This window comes from Phlebotomus argentipes, unplaced genomic scaffold, assembly GCF_947086385.1.
Source record: "Phlebotomus argentipes unplaced genomic scaffold, Phlebotomus argentipes genome assembly contig_15, whole genome shotgun sequence".
NCBI lineage: Eukaryota > Metazoa > Arthropoda > Insecta > Diptera > Psychodidae > Phlebotomus > Phlebotomus argentipes.
In genome coordinates, this window is record NW_026776181.1 from 18720179 (window position 1) to 18736454 (window position 16276).

Sequence of the window (16276 nt, forward strand, 5' to 3'; positions counted from 1 at the left end):
CATGAATTCTTGATGGCGGGCGCAAAAAGACGCCGAAGCCAGGGCGGCCGCCGCGGAGGCAGAGGGCGAGGATGCGGAGAATCCTGCAGCCGCAGCCAAGGATTAATAATGAAGGGACTCTCACCAAAAGTCTAATGACACTGCAATACAGCACATCAAGGATAACAACAAATTTTTAGACATGTATTTTTTAGCGCATTAAATTATATACTGTTTTAGGAGAGCACCGTAAAATTCCTATTAACATTGTAAATTATTGATATAGTGAAAGAAAAATATTGTAGGTAGAGAAAAGGAAATACAAGGCACACAATTTCACTCTGGCAGTGATTTTTCATCTCTCATGTTCTCTCTTTTTTGCATAATAATAAACACATGACGTGACAGAAACTGATGAAAAAATAATATGATATGCATTAATATGAAGTAATATTTAGAGAGAGAAACCGTGTATAAAGACAGTAAATATTTAATTTAATGGAGGAAAAAGTGAATAATGGGGATAAACGTGTAGATTAAATAACGATAAACATAAATGAATTTACATAGTTGGTACATAGAGAAGTTTTAAATATCAAAATATTGCAGGTTTTGCAGAGGATGTCCTGAATATTTCTTGCCATGACAGACAAATGCACACAAAACTTTAGCACAACAGTGAAAAACTCCCCCCGGAAAAGTACATTCTGTGTCAATCCAGTTGTTTCAGAACACAATTATGCAAACTGAAAGATATAACTATATATAAATACATATTTTCCATCATTGGCGATTGATTCACGGCTTCATAGTGGTGCAGAAGGAAAATTTGTGGAAAGTCTTTTGCACTTTTTAACAACATTACAGACAGACACACAAGACAGGCGCAAAGTTGAGGGTACAAAAGCACGCAAATTCAACTCATAGCTGAGGAATTTCGCGATGGAATTAGGCACGAGAGTAATTTTATTGACACATAAAGAGCAAACATCTTCAGCATTTCCATGCAAATAGCCTGGGAGAAGTGAGCCTAGAAGGATAATTAGTGGAAAGGGAAAAGTCTTAATGAAATTCACCTTAAAATTAATAAAATAATCTGTTGCTGAAGCCCATCACAAGCACTCGTCCGAATTTGTAAATTGTAATGAAAAATCTTCGTCGGAAGGATAAATATTGTGAAAGTGTAGAGAAAAATATTTTTAAGCAAGATAAATTGAGGAATATCAAGTCTTATAGCACAGTAGGGATTGAAAAAAGTGTACATAGGAATTTTCAGGATAATACATATAGTTCTACATACATAAATACATGGCAAGATGTGAAGTTGAAGGGATTGACGACACACACACAAATCGTGAAAGAATATCTTATTAGCAAAAAGGCTACAGTTGAACCTATAATGCTGAAAGTGTATAAAAAGAAGGACACAATTCTCCTTTTAATGCGTGTTGATAGTGAAGTTTTGTGGCATCGGAATTTATTTAGACACCATTTTGAGAATACATTACATCTGAATCCGCCCTGTTGTATAAATTAGAGACATCTCATTTCCCTGTACATATATGACATGACTTAAATCAACCGTTTCTGTATTAAGCGAGAAGGAGAAACTTTTAACGAGAATTTATCTTCAAAAGGAAAACTTATATCTGTATTTATATATTGTCGTCCTGTATCCATTATGAATTTACCATATTGTTGACTCTCCCTTCATACATTATATTTTCACATGAAAGAAGTTACAATGTACATAAATTTAATAACAACCCTGCTATATGCCATAAAGACAGCATCACTTATGATTTTCTCATGATCTCGAGGCTTTAGCTTTTTCCCCATAATACGATTCATTGATTTCACCTCCCGAAGAAGTACACTTTTGTACGGCTTTGTGAATTTCCGCTCCTTAATCTCAATTCTGCATTTTTTATCAACCTTCCACGATTATTTCTCTGACCTTTCACCTTCACAATTGTACCCATTTTGACCGGTGAGTTTGCTTGCAAAAATTCTTCAAGCGAAATCAAACAACAATTAAAACTCATTTCATCAACTTCACTCACTTAATTAACAGCTTCCGTGAGTTAATAAATCACGCCAAATATGACTTGATGCATATTCCAGCTCATGATTAAATTCCGCCGCTTAATTTTTGGGAAATGCAATTAAATTTTCATTTGCCAAATAATGCCGTCGAGGACACACACTTCATATCTGTAACTGTCAGCGGCATGTGCAGGTGAATGTGGACTTTTGGGTTGACCAGAGATTTCAACAGAAGCCCTGGGCAAGAGACAAACAAGGGGTGAATGTTTCCATGACAAATATCGCGAATAATTGTGGGATGAAGTGAAGATTTCTCCAGTTGTACGTCATTGTGCTAGCTTCTGAAGCTCCGCCCATTCGAATGCCACGCCCATTTGTCACGCCAGTTTCACGTTTTCGATTTACAATTGATTGGATCAATGAAAAATACTCCAAAAGAATTAATTTTTTACAACATAAATGCATTACACAAAGAAAAAAGCGCCTTTTTCGCCCCTTGGCTCTGAGGTAAATCAATAAACTGTTGCCTAATGAAAATCCCTTTGTCAAATGCCCAATATTGCAACTGATCCCACTTGATGGGCGACGCTCATGCAAAATGTAGCACAGAAATTGCCAATCTGAATTGAATGTGGGCAACTTTTTCCCACTCCAATTCCTGCCCACATTCGTCCGAGAGAATTAGATAAATACTTTCGTAAGAAGTTTTGCCACTGTGACATGTGACTTGTCTCTTTTTGAGGGGCCAGAAGACACGTTGAGGCTTTCCGTGGAGTGGAAAGTTTACTTCTCAGGGCAAACTAATGCAGAGGAGCACAATAAGGCTTTTTGAGAGCTTTCCTCTCTCTCTCTCTCTCTCAACAATTACTCGTTTATTTCCTTGCCTTGGAGCTTAAAAGCTGAACCATTGTTTCGCACAAACTTTTCACTCACTTATTGTTCCAATTATGCCACGGAGCTTTTTCAAATATTAACTCCCAAATTCATCCTCACGTTGCCTTGCTTTGTCGGGCGGTGGCAAAAATGAGCTCACGAAAACTGGATTACAGCAAACAAAGTGAAGTTTATACTTGAACAGGCTTCAAATACACACACATAATATCTCTGGTCAACTTTTGAGCTTTTCCATATAGTGTGAATGTGAAAAATAGAGGGTTTATTGTTGATCATAAGCTTAAGGGGCGAATCAGTGAGGGAACTTGAGCACTTGCGCAAGTTCTTCTGCCACAATTTGTCCGCCTGTTATCACATGAAAACCACGCAATTGGGAACAAAAAGCACTTGTAGAGAAGAATTGAATCTTTGACTGCTGGAAAGTACATGAAAATCCCTTTTCCCATAAGTCAGAAGCGCATATTTAATCATTGGGAGGAGAAGAATTTTGTGAACATTTAAAAAATATCGTACTCTAGTGGATAATATTGTAATAAAATGTATTTTAAAATGATGATATATATATATATAAAATATTCATGTGAAGAGACTTCTAAAAAAAAACATTTTTCTTTCATATTTAACAAAAAGTGAGAAAATATTTGCATATTGCATAATTGTTATACAAAAAGGAAAACATAAACATCTAAAACATGTTGAAATCTTCATTTTCTTTTAAATGTCTGATTGAGGGACCAGTCGTTTAAGTTTCTCCATTGCTCGCCTCTTCTTGCGACGCGGCAGAAGGCGTTGGGGGGCGATTCAAGAAGGGGTGGCAGTGAAGATGGCATGTCTTTTGAGGTTTTTCAGCACGAGACACTCGAGCAATGGAGACGTAGCTTATCAGTAAGGTACCATTATCAGCTGAAATTGGGATCATAGCTTTATTAAGGTAGAGAAAATATTACAAGAGAATCTATTTAAAGATTATTATATAGAGAGACGAGAGAGGATCATGGAAAGAAATGTCTTATAAATAAAAGTATAAATTGTATCACATGCAAAGCACACAGTTAGTACAGATTTGACAAGAGATAAGAAGGAGAACCTAATAGCCAAGATGACAAGGAATATAATAAGATGAACTTTGTGAGAATATTCGTGAAATGGTTACAAGATTATGACAAGAAATCGCCTTCCTGTTCTTGCTATATTTATGCAGAAGTCCAGAAATTGTATAGGAAAAAGACAGTGGAATTCTTATAATATTTATAGTCACACTCCTCCTTGTAAACATTGAAAGATAAAACCAGAAGCTCTAGGATTATCGCATTACCAATAGAATTACACTCAAATCAATTGTAAAATGAATGAAATATTGAAGAAACTACATAGTTGTTTCCATCATACCTCCTCTAATCACATTATAATGTGAACAACTTTCAAGAGCAAAGGTATTTTGCAGAGCGAAAAACTTGCTGAAACATTTTTTCGAGAGCGAGAGAGAGAGAGAGCATATCTATGATAAAAGAAGTTATGAAAGTACTTTTTAAACCTCTGTATATATAGATATTACAATATACATTTTTCTCTAGGTAAATACATATTTAAAGATGAGGAAACTTCATGAGCATAAGTAAATAAAGTATTAGAAATTTGTGTACAAATTATTTAAATTCCTTTTTCTATTCACAATCCCACCGCGGAGACTCTTCGCCTGGGAATTCGCGCTCTTTCCACTTCATGAACTTTGCATTCTACTTTTCCACTTTGTGGGCGAGGAATGAAAATTTGAATTTCTTCTGTGGTAAGTATAGGGTGAAATTTAAGGGGCTTTTTTGTCATTGTTAAAGAGAGAAAAGAGAAAAACTTTTGATATTCTGAGCTTTACACTGAATTTTCGCCTGATTAAATTAATTTTATAGAGAAAATTAAGTAATTTTTTCATAATTGCCTAATCAGAATTTTTTATGGCCGTAATTCCAATGGTAATCATTGTAGAAGAGCTCGAAAAACATTAATTTTTCAGTTCGCGCTGAAATGTTCGTTAAGTTTCTGCGTCTTCGCTTTCGAGCGCTCGAACGTTCCCCCGCTGAGTGGCGCTGTTCGCGCGCATCGCGTTCGCAGCCAACTTCACACCGCGTTGGATGTCACAGATGACGTGCCTGAAAGTCGCAAATGCAAGAAGAGCAACTCTTCCTTCCCTGAAGTGACTCTTCTGGTGTCCCTGAGTGTCGGAAAAGCGGTGTTTGCGTGCGGAAAATCGCCCGGAGAGTGCCAAGCGCGCGGTGCAGGGGTGCTGCTGAGCAGGGTGTCCTCGCGAGTGCTCATCTAATCGAATTAGCGATAAGTGCGTATCTGGCGAGTGCTGTGCCGAGGCAGTGCGGAAAGGCGGTGAATTGTGTGAGTAGAGGCGCCCTGGGGGCCCCTCTGCGTGTGCCAGTGGGGCTCAGCGGGCCGCCGCGGTGGCCAGAGTGCGTGGGCGAGCGCGAGAGCGGCGGCCCGAAAAGTGGGAAAAACGCCATTGTGGCACAATCAATAATTTTCCAGGCCACTGCGAGGAAGCGAGAGCTCATTGTTGTCTTTCTCCCTCGGTTTCGCAGAAGAGACTAATTGGGCAGCGGTGGCGACCATGTCACACCACAGCGACGAGCAGCTCCTCCAGGCCGGGAGCGACTCCTTCTGGGAGCCCGGGAACTACAAGAGGACGACCAAGAGGATAGAGGATGGCTACAAGTGAGTGTGCCCGGAAGGTCACGGCCTGGAAGTGCGCGCTTTCATTCCCTCCCCCTTCTCTGCCTTTGCAGGCTCTGCACAGACCTCCAGACGCTGATCCAGGATCGCGCGGAGATGGAGAAGGCGTACGCCAAGAGCCTCCGGACGTGGTCGAAGAAGTGGGGCGATCTCATTGAGAAAGGTAAATAGTGATGATTAGGTAACAGCACTCCAGAGACTGGCGCGAGTGGGATCAGAGATGCGCGGCCAGACGGTAGAAAATACCCTGCATAGACGACGTGTCAGGAAAAGGCGGGGCTTTGGCGGGGGCGGAGCTTAGATATTGGATGAAAATTCACTCAATTTCCTGCCATTCTCGCGAGAAATTTGTGCCAAGAACACTTGAGCAAAGTGACAGTGACCTGAGATAGAGATATGATGATAAGGAAGGGCGATAAAGAGCGTCAATTCAAATTTTGACATGGAATTTCTCACACGAAATTGCCCGATTGGCAGCCGAAGCTCGGAATTTTCTGTTCCTCATGCACAACACTTTTCTCTCGCTCGCTCAAAGCTTATTGAATAGAGCAGAAATAATATTGAGGAGTGTGTGATTCAATACTTCTCACGATAGTAATTAAAAGACTGTGTGTGTTTGCATTAAATCATTGCTCACTTTTGTGATTAGATTAGGAGCGCGAGGTGTAGAAGTGGGAATGGAGGGAATTTTTAGGTGATTGCGTCAGTGTATTGGAAGACACTGAAGATTTACAATCTTTTTATTCATTCCTCCACCTCATTAACATAATAATTTCTACCACTGGCGATGGCAACAACGCTGGCTCTCTCGCGCGGACTACCGATCAGAGGAGAAGTTCCAATGCGCTGATGTTGTTCTCTCTCTCTGTGTGTCTATTTGGCCAAAGAAACACCCACGTTTCGTGGACTCGCGCGCGCTTTCAATTGCGGCCAATCAATCGCGCGTTGTTGCGCTGGAAGTGCGAAGGTGAGAGAATAGATAAGAGGCGCGCAGACCATCTCGACGCCTGTATGCAAAAATCAACGGCAAGGTCATTGCTGTTTTCGCGACGATGAGCGCAATTTAGCGGCATGTAATGAGGCCAAGTGGCGCGCGCACTTCTTCTTCTTCTCCTTCTCCGCACATCGGAATTCATTCTGGGCCAGCATCAGAGAGGCTGCGCTGGATTCTCGCGAAGGGGCTGACAAATTGGTGCTCTTTCACTGCCACGGCCAGCGTGTGTGACATATTTCAATTGAGTCAGAGAGTGACGATAAATGGGATTTTTATTGCACTCCTCCAATCAGAGGAAAAACCCACGCACACTCTGAAAATGCATTTGCGCTTCTTTCGTGCCATGCAAAGCGTGGACAGTTGATGAATATTGACTTTCAACAGTGCTCGATCGTCCGTTAGGAAAGCCTAAACAGTTTGCCAGAAAAAAAATAATGATGAAGTTTTGTCCACTCAGGAAGTTCTTTTGCTGTCTCATTTCATTGCCAAAGCATTCGAAGAACTTCAAGTGTTCTGGATAACATTCTTGGCATTCCTTCGGAACAAGCTATGCAGATTGTTTAATTAATTGGATATCACTTGATTGGGAATAGCAAAGATTCCGTAAATTGTTGAGCTTTCTTCTGAAGCATTCGCGCCTTATCTGTAAGTGTTGAGATAAACTTTTGTGTACACACATCTCAATTGCCTCTGCCAAACAGTAAATTCCAGCAAGTTTTACAAGATCTGCTGCTCGAGTTGTTGTGGTGGAAAATTGTCTCTTTGAACTTCGCAAAGCTCAATGGTCAGTTTTATTGACAGCTTCACATCTGGTGTAATTCAATTTTGGTCAATTGAGGAATAGAGCGAGAGATACAGCGCGAGTCTCTTCATGGCGGCGTAATAAGCGCCATTATTGAGTCATAAATAATAATCAGAAATTGTAAATTGTAAAGTGTGACCTTAAAATGATTGAAATTGGATCAAAACATGAGTTCGGCGGGTCGAAAAAGTGTGATTCAATTGGGTAGAGAATGATGATGAATTATATTCAGGAGGGAATTTTTTTCAGATTTATCACCAAGAGTGGCTGAAGTGAAACTAGCGAGTGATAAAGGGCAATCAGACAGGCAAGGAAATGAGCTTGATTGGGAGATATGAAATGGTTAATTGCTTGTGTCGGCCAAAGAGGTGTTGTTGGGATGTTTCACTGTCAAACTGGTTGATTTGTGGGGGAAAAATCGACGGAATTATGAATAGAATCATTCAAGGAGAAGATCCACCTTAAAATACGTTCGCTTTTGAAGCAAATCTTATTTAACCCTTTGACACATTTCACTGATCTCCAATTGGTTTCCTGTTCGCTTACCTGGATTCCAATTGGAAGGAAACAAATCAAGGAGTTTCTTCATGTTTCTCTAAGAAATATTATCCCGAAATATTTATGAATTCTTCCTGTAAAAATAAAGAGCTTTTTTAGCTATTAAAGTGTGGCAAAAAGAATTCGAAAATGGTAGAAAATCGACGCACATTTTGCTCCGAATCGATTTTAGACACTGAAAATTGCGATGATTTGCACAAAATATTCATTTGCTTAACGATAAAATAATAATAACACGTTGTGTAATCTAGTTAAATGACACAATAATTAAAATATTTTACTGAATAACTAATTGTCTCATCAAAATTAGAGTAATGTTTTAATTATATCCAAAATTATTGATGCTTTTATTGGGAAAATGAGGAATTTTGACTGAATTTCCAATAAAATCAACTGAAAATCATATCAAATAATGAAAATAGATGAATGTCAATCACTTTAATGTGTTATTGGAGACAGTTTAAGATGAATTTGGCATATTTTGAACCGATATTGAGGGTAAATTCTCAATTTTCATGTTTTGACACAGAAAGGGTTAAAATCAATCAATTATTGAAGCAAATTCTTGCCCAAACAATTCACTTGTGTCGCTACCACTCCCGCTTGTGAGTGTTTGTCTTTTTTCTTCACTCTGTTTGAGCTTTTTCCATTGAGCTCTCAATGCGCGACCGCAAACGATCAGACTGAAATTGACAGGCGATCCCACTTATAGTGAACGATGAAAGTGTGAACATAAAAGAGTTCCTCTGGCTCTGATCATCACAATCCCGACAAGCGCATATTAGGAAAGAACAAATGGCTCAAAAGGCGTCCAATTAAGATGATCTCTAGGCGAGGGAGTGAATCTCTCTCACTCTGTTGATGATGTGAGAGAAGTTGTGGCTTTGCATGATCTCATGTGTGGCATTTTTGCTGCTGTTTTGTGTTGTGTTTTTTATTAAATATTCCGGCATCACGATTTTGCGAGCGCAATATTTTGTGATGTGTTGCTAAATATAGGCGCATAGACATTGACATTGTTGGATAAAAACAGCGCGACGCGCGCGGACACCAATTCTGAATATATTCTCTCTGTCTTCTATGATGATTTGTGTGAAGAAGCATAGAGTTTGTGGATTGTGTGGAGAAAAGGAGCGCGCGTATAGAACGTGTTTGCAACTTAATTATGCAGATCTTGCCTCGATCAATGCTTGAAGATGGCAAAATGCGCGGATTTGTTGCTTATCTTCAATTCTTGGGGTCTTCAACATGTGTGTGCATATAATTTCAATGCGATGCAAATTTCACACACTCTCTATTCTGTTCTTTTGCCTGTCTTTTCAACTGTCGCAGGAAATTCTCACTCATGAGCTTCTCTTTTTGTCCTCCGCACCATTTGTCCACTTCTAGCAAATGTGGAATTTATCTCTCTTTCTGTGTTTGTGTGACATTCAGAAGAGGAGATGAGGAAAAAGAAATTGAAATTTTACACACGCAAAAATGTGCACAGTTGTTGTGTTGTGATTAAGGGGAAATGCAACAAGTTGTGGCGAATTGACTGTATATTTCAGCTGATTTTTATTGAATGTAATGAGTGACTTTTGTTGCATCTCTTTGCACTGTTTTTGGAGATTCTGTTAGAGAGAGAGAGTTCTTTCACATCATCTCCGAATGTTTGTGTCGCTTTTTCTTGTGCTCTCGCGCGCGGACTAATTGAAATTGACCGTTGAACGGGTGTGTTGAGGATCAAGTGTAGAATCTGGATTTGTGTCCAGTTTGTCTCGTGTTTGGACTCCAACTTGCTTAGGTTGTGCGTTGATTTTTCGTGAGACATTCCACGGGAGAAATGAAACCGGTTCCGCAAGAGCATGCGAAGATGAGAGAGAGATTCTCTCTGTGGAGGATTGCCCTCCAAATGTATCAATTAATGTGTGGTTTCTGTGTGTGAAGATGGAAAAAAAACGGTGAAATTTGTCGCATGACTCCTCCATTGATGCCTTCCTGATGGTGACAATTTGGTGCAATTGGCCAAAAGAGTACACTTTGCCTCATGATTTGGCGAATGAAAGCCTTCAAGTCTTCTTCCTCGGTCAATTTTCCCGATTCTCTGATTGATCTGAAAGAAAACATGGTAAAACTCGCGTTTGTGGTTCATAAAAAACCACACAAGATGTTCAAAAGCTCACTCACATGATAAATACACTCTTTATCCCTTTCAAGAGGACAAGAAAAGTGTCTTTTCTGAATGCTTTTGGGCCATGAATAGAAATAGTTCACATTCCTTGCTTTAAGTGAAGTCCTTCAACGTTTTCCAAGAGTAATCAAAGCCTAAAGTAGTGAAAATTGTGTGTTGGAATATTGAATAAAACTACGATAAATTTGCGTGCAAGCTTTTTTATCTCTGCTTTTTTGTCGTTTGAGTGATTTTTATGAAATTCCAGAGAAAACATGGAATCAAATGAGTATTTTTCCTTGAAAATATATTAGTTAAAAGCAAATATTTGCGTTATTATTATAAATTAGCTCATCGCCAAATGCAAAATAACTTATGTTTCGGTCTTATTTCTCTCGCGGCAGGACCTGAATATGGCACCATTGAGGCTGCATGGAAGGGAATACTCACTGAGGCTGATCGCCTGTCGGAAGTGCATCTGAAGATCAAGGAGAATTTGATGGGTGACGTGAGCAATCAGATAAAAACATGGCAGAAGGACAATTATCACAAAGTGAGTCAGTGAAGTGCACACTTTGCGCTGTAATAAATCACTGAGAGATGATGTGTTATTTCTCTCGCGCAGACTATGATTCAGATCAAGGAGAGGAAGGAGATGGAGGAGATGTTCAAGAAGGCGCAGAAGCCGTGGGCAAAGCATCTGGCCAAGGTGGAGAAGGCCAAGTCAGACTATCATTCGGCGTGCAAGACGGAGAAGACGGCAACAAATCAAGAGCGGAATGCCGGCGCCGATAGCTCACTATCTCCTGATCAGGTGAGAGAGATTGATGCACACAAACACAGACACACAGAATTTCCCCGGCGAATCCTCAATTGAATTCATGCATAAATTTTGAATTGAACTCTCGCCGCGAGCGCTTGAATTTAATGTTACAATCAGAAAGAGAAATATTTACTTACTGATAAGATCACAGCACAAAACTTTCTTGATATAATTTTTCCCCTCCAAAACACAAGATAGATTTCTTGCGTGCAATCAAATATTGATAAGCAACTCAGAAATTCAATATATAATTGTTATAAATGTCGAGCGAAAGAGGCTCAAGTATAAAATATGGATGATTCAGTAATTTTTTTTTATGTGTGTTTATATTGAATGTGTTCTGGAAAGTTTTGTGTAAAAAAGAGTGTCGTTGATATGAAAAATGAGGTATTATTTTGCTCACATTCGTGGCATTTTTGTGTCACTGCGCGACAATCAATATATTTTCACTATAATTGTTGAGAGAGTGAAATCGATGGATTTTCTAACGTCACAATAAGTGAGAGAAGAGAAAGAGAGAATCTCTGATGGTTAGAATAAATCGAGATGTTAATTTAGAAGAGCCAAAGAATTTTTTAATGTTGCCTCAGGTGAATTAACATTCTGTTCTGTGTGTTCATCGAAAAACACCTTGAAGAATTCAATAGATTCACACCAGAATTTGTGTCTTTACAACACATTAAGATTTACAAAATTTATGCAAATTTTCTCTGGGATTTTTTTTTGGCATTGATTGCAATATTTTAAGCAAAAATTATTTAAGTCTCAGCAGAAAAACTTCTTGCGCAAGAGTTATTAATGAAAGACAATTTGTTAACACCTTTCTACGGAAATTCGTTGGAAACTTTTGCAGATTCCTTCATTTATTCACGTAATTTAACACATAAACTCACACACAACACACACATTATTGTAGAATGCTTTCTGATGAAATCAGTATGAAGAGAGAGAAAATAGTTTGGTGCGCATTGTGTTGTTGTTTTGGGGAGGGCAAATTTTTGGGTGAAATTAAAAATCACTTTATGTGTAATTTTGTATTAAAACATCGTGGTAAATAATCCCACCAATTAATTCGTGTCTCTCTTTTACAGTCTGACCCTAACGTGAGTATTTGAATGAGATTTCACTTATCGCTCTTCCCTATTATTGTCCTCGAAGCCTTCTTTTTGAGAATATCATTAACCGCATTAATCGCATTGAAGAATCATTGAATAATTGTGCAATTGAATGTTGTTTTTTCGTGCTTTCTTCACTTGCAATGACTTGATTGCGTGTGTGTTTTTTCTGTCTCATCAGGTGAAGAAGCTGCAGGATCGTGTGCAGCGCACGAAGGACGAGGTGCAGAAGTGTCGGGAGAAGTACGAGCAGTCACTCAGTGAGATTAACAAATACAATCCGATCTACATTGAGGACATGACGTCGGTGTTTGAGAAGTGCCAACAGATGGAGGAGACGCGCCTGCGATTCTTCAAGCAGGTGCTCTTTGCCATTCACAAGTCCCTCAACATCTCGCAGGAGTCGAGCTTGCCGCAGATCTACGAGGAGTTCTACCACACCATCAACAATGCCGACCATCAGAAGGACCTCAAGTGGTGGTCCAACAATCACGGTGTCAACATGGCGATGAACTGGCCAGCATTTATCGTGAGTATTTCGCAAACAGACGCGAAAATATTCTATTCAAAATTGGCCATCGATGTGCGCGCGCGATGCTTTGGAAAATTGTTATTTCAATTTTCTTTTATCCATGTTTATATTTATTTATTTTTGGACGTTTTATGCTGAGTTGTGCACTCAAATTTTGTGCTCGGGGAGAAGAAGAAGAAAAGAAAGAAAGAAGAATTTTCAGCGCTTTCTTTTGCCTTTATTGATTTTGTGTGTTTTTTTGGTTCGTTCTTTTCTCTTTCATTTCGTTGTGCAGGAGTACACTGAGGAATTCCGTGACATTGCCAAAGGGAACAAGTCCAAGGAAGCACTTCCGGCCGCACCAATAACACTGATCCATCAGCGGCCCGTCGGCGATGATTTGCATGTACGCATGGTGGATTTTTATTTAGAAGGAGTGAATAAGTGTGTCGATTTGTCGAGTTTTCCGCCCCAATCGACGATGATTTCGCAGTGAAAATAGCGACAAAAGTCTTATTATTCCTTTAACTGTGCTAAATTTAGATGCTTTCGCTTAATTCGCTTAATTCTGCATTCAAATTTTATTGAAGAATTGTTTTTTCACTGTAATTTTGATAGTTTTTAAGTTGAAAAACTCGTCGTGATGATTAAATTTGCGCTATTTAATAATAATTCAGATCAAATCGTCTCTTAATTGACTTTAGAATGTTATTCATTGAGTCAAATTTGGGGAAAATTAAGGTTTTGTTCGACTTAATTATCTCATTTTGGATCCATTTTTTATCTTATTGAAATTGTTGATCAAAATTTGCCAATTTTCCACTCACGATTCACTGTGAAAAACACTTATTTGCTCCTTGTTTATTTATTATTTATTTCGTTCTCGCCTTTTATGTTATTTTAAAATGCATTGAATTTATATGATGAATTTTATTTTAATTGTGACTGTTTGCACTGTTCATTGAGCATTTCTTTGCAAAGAAGGCAGACGGAGGAAATATTTAAAGAAGAAGAAAAAATATGAACGCGTGTGAAGGAAAAAGTGAGAAATTGTTTGGCAGCACAGTAAATATATATATATAGAGAAAGTGCTCTTTTCTCTCACTTCTTCCTTCCTCGTGTTTTGTGTTTCACAAATCATTGACACACGATTGATAATGTGTGTTGCTTTTGCGTGTGCACAGGATTATCCACCGCCGCCGAGTAGCAAAGGGAGTGTCAATCGTACTTCGGTGAATTTGAGCGTGAAGAATTCCACAACATCCCGAAATTCCTCCAGCATGGATTCGCCCAAGTCGGAGAGCAATGCGAAGAGCGAAGTGTCGCCGAGTCGTCAATCAGCCACGATTACAACGTGAGTTTCAGAATGCAAAATATTGTGCAGGAAAATGTCTAGAATGACTCTCTCTCAATGGCATCGATATTTGCAGCAATGGAAATGGAAAAGCGGAGCAGAATCCGTTCGACGAGGAGGAGTGGGACGAAGGCGATGCCGCTGACAATGTGCTCGTGGACAATGGCGAGCCTGGCGTTCCGGTGAAGGCGTTGTATGACTATGAGAGTGCAGAGAGTGATGAGCTGACCTTCAAGCAAGGTAATTGCATGGATTTTGACGGGAAATTTTGTTGGAATTCTCGAAAATTTATGTTCACCATCAATCGTGCGTGGAGAATTTCCGCTCGTGGACGTTTTGGAAGCGATACGCGCATGTTTCACTTACTCAATTGCACACACAGAGAGTTTGCCGCCGATGGGGGGAGTGTGTGGGGGAAAGAAGCGCACTCGACAAGAGTGTTAAAATGTATCACAATTACTTACAATGCGTAGCGAAATAGAGGTGTAAATGGATTAGTGTTTAGCGCTGTATTACAATGATTACGATGATTACAATATTGCAGACAGCATTTAAAAACAGACACTTATCAACAGCACAAAAGTGCAATTAAATTAATCTCTTCGTTGAATGCTGAGAAGATAAAGTTATGTGAAAATGATAATATTCTTACAGAATCAGGAAAGTTTTATCCTTGTTTTTTTGGCCTATTTTAAGTGACTTTTGGATTTATAGAACCATAAAAGAGAGATTATGAAGTCAAAATTGCACCGAAATCACAAATGCAGATTCATGTCATTTTCTCCACTCAAATTAACGAGAAATATTTTGTAGAAACCTTAATTAGTTTCACATGAATTACTTTGTGATTTATTGAAATGCTTTTCCTCAATACACAAACGCTGTTCTTCTTTTTTCCACACCACAAAATGATAGTGTTTTGAGTCTCAAAACATGCACTTTTCATACAAAATCTCTTTCCAATTGCTTTATTCTTATTGACTTTTTAAAATTAGATGAAATCTTGACACATCATCAGATAAAAAGTGAAAGAAATAAGAAATAAATCGAAAGATTTAAGATGCCATTCGAATATTCATATAAAAATGAAGTGAAATTCTTGTCTGTCATCATTTTAACACGTTCTGCTCCACTTCCAGGCGACGTCTTCGAGAAGCTGGAGGACGAGGACGAGCAGGGATGGTGCAAAGGGAGGAAAAATGGCAAAGTGGGTCTCTATCCGGCCAACTATGTCGAAGTGGTGGAAGGATAAATTGCGCGCAGATCACTAAAAAAAAAAAAATAAATAAACCTCCTAGGAAAAAAAGAAAGAGAGAGAAAGGACGAGAGGAAGTGGAATATGATTACTTGTTAATTATATTAAGAAGAGATACATAATCTATTGCTAGACATTTATTTAACAAGAAGGAAAAGAGAGATGAAATGTGGTGAAATGCGTGGTTTTTGAAGGATAAATTCTCAATGTATTTTATTATTTCTCCCTTTTTGTCTCTATTTTTATTTGCATCGCGCACTATGTTTTCTGTTCCGCAGGAGAGTCTGTATAAAAAGGATGTTAGAATTTAATGTTTCTTCGATTGGTTATTTGGAGATTTTTATGAGAATTGAGTGTGTGAAGATAAGAGAATTCGTTGAGTCTTTTTTGTGGCGAAACACACTGAATATATGTATTCTTTTCCTTAAAACATTAAAAAAAAAAAATATCAACACAATTATAATCTTTACACGTATATTATGTTCTCTGTAGTATTATAATTTATATATTGATGTTTAAATGGGAGAGAAAAAAGGCGAGGAGAAATGTTTAAATTTGTATTACTTTGAAATACCACACGTTTTAATCTTAACATGATTTAATTATTAAATTAATTGCGAGAGGTTGACGATGGAATGTGAGAGTAAAACTTATTCAAAAGCAACTATCGAAATAGCAACTAAAAAAAAACAAGAGAGTTTAAAAGAAATAAGAAGTAGAAGTCACATCGATTCTGAGCTCTTAAACTGATTAAATGGAGAATTCATGTAAAACGTAAAGAGAGAGAGAGAGAAAAAAATCTTCCAGTAATTTTTAGTAATGTTAAATAGTGTAATGGATGTGTAATGGCAAAGAAAAACAGCAACAACAACAACAACAACACTCAAGCAATTTATTGTGCGGAGAAAAAGAGAATTTTAGAGACACAAAGACCATAATGTGGAAAATTGAGGAGGGAAAAATCGCTCATCTGAAATCTGTTTGCTTTAAGAAAACGCGCCCATTTTTCTTCTTCTTCTTCTTCTCTTGAGAAATCACAAATGGAAAAAAAGAAAATGTT

At 38.4% G+C, this 16276-nt stretch overlaps 2 protein-coding genes across 7 annotated transcripts in view; both read left to right on the forward strand.

Moving 5' to 3' along the window:
- The window catches only part of LOC132261555 (dual specificity calcium/calmodulin-dependent 3',5'-cyclic nucleotide phosphodiesterase 1-like), a 92160-nt gene extending 87592 nt beyond the window's left edge, over window positions 1–4568 (forward strand). For all 4 annotated transcript variants that reach the window (XM_059760413.1, XM_059760409.1, XM_059760412.1 and 1 more), the window contains one exon: window positions 30–4568. In XM_059760413.1, coding sequence (XP_059616396.1) covers window positions 30–106 — 77 coding nt within the window. In that variant the 3' untranslated portion in view covers window positions 107–4568. The remainder of the gene's footprint in view (window positions 1–29) is intronic.
- Window positions 4569–5041: 473 nt separating this feature from the next.
- LOC132261417 (protein kinase C and casein kinase substrate in neurons protein 1) lies at window positions 5042–15909 on the forward strand. Of its 3 annotated transcripts, XM_059760222.1 has the most exons (11): window positions 5042–5301; window positions 5502–5634; window positions 5706–5815; window positions 10563–10711; window positions 10784–10972; window positions 12073–12084; window positions 12278–12625; window positions 12903–13013; window positions 13792–13961; window positions 14038–14201; window positions 15101–15909. In XM_059760222.1, the coding sequence occupies exons 2-11, from the start codon at window positions 5531–5533 to the stop codon at window positions 15211–15213; spliced, it is 1470 nt and encodes a 489-aa protein (XP_059616205.1). In that variant the 5' UTR covers window positions 5042–5301; window positions 5502–5530; the 3' UTR covers window positions 15214–15909. The 3 variants fall into 3 exon arrangements, with proteins under 3 accessions (XP_059616205.1, XP_059616208.1, XP_059616207.1); XM_059760225.1 differs by lacking the exon at window positions 12903–13013; XM_059760224.1 differs by lacking the exon at window positions 12073–12084.
- The last annotated feature ends 367 nt before the right edge of the window (window positions 15910–16276 follow it).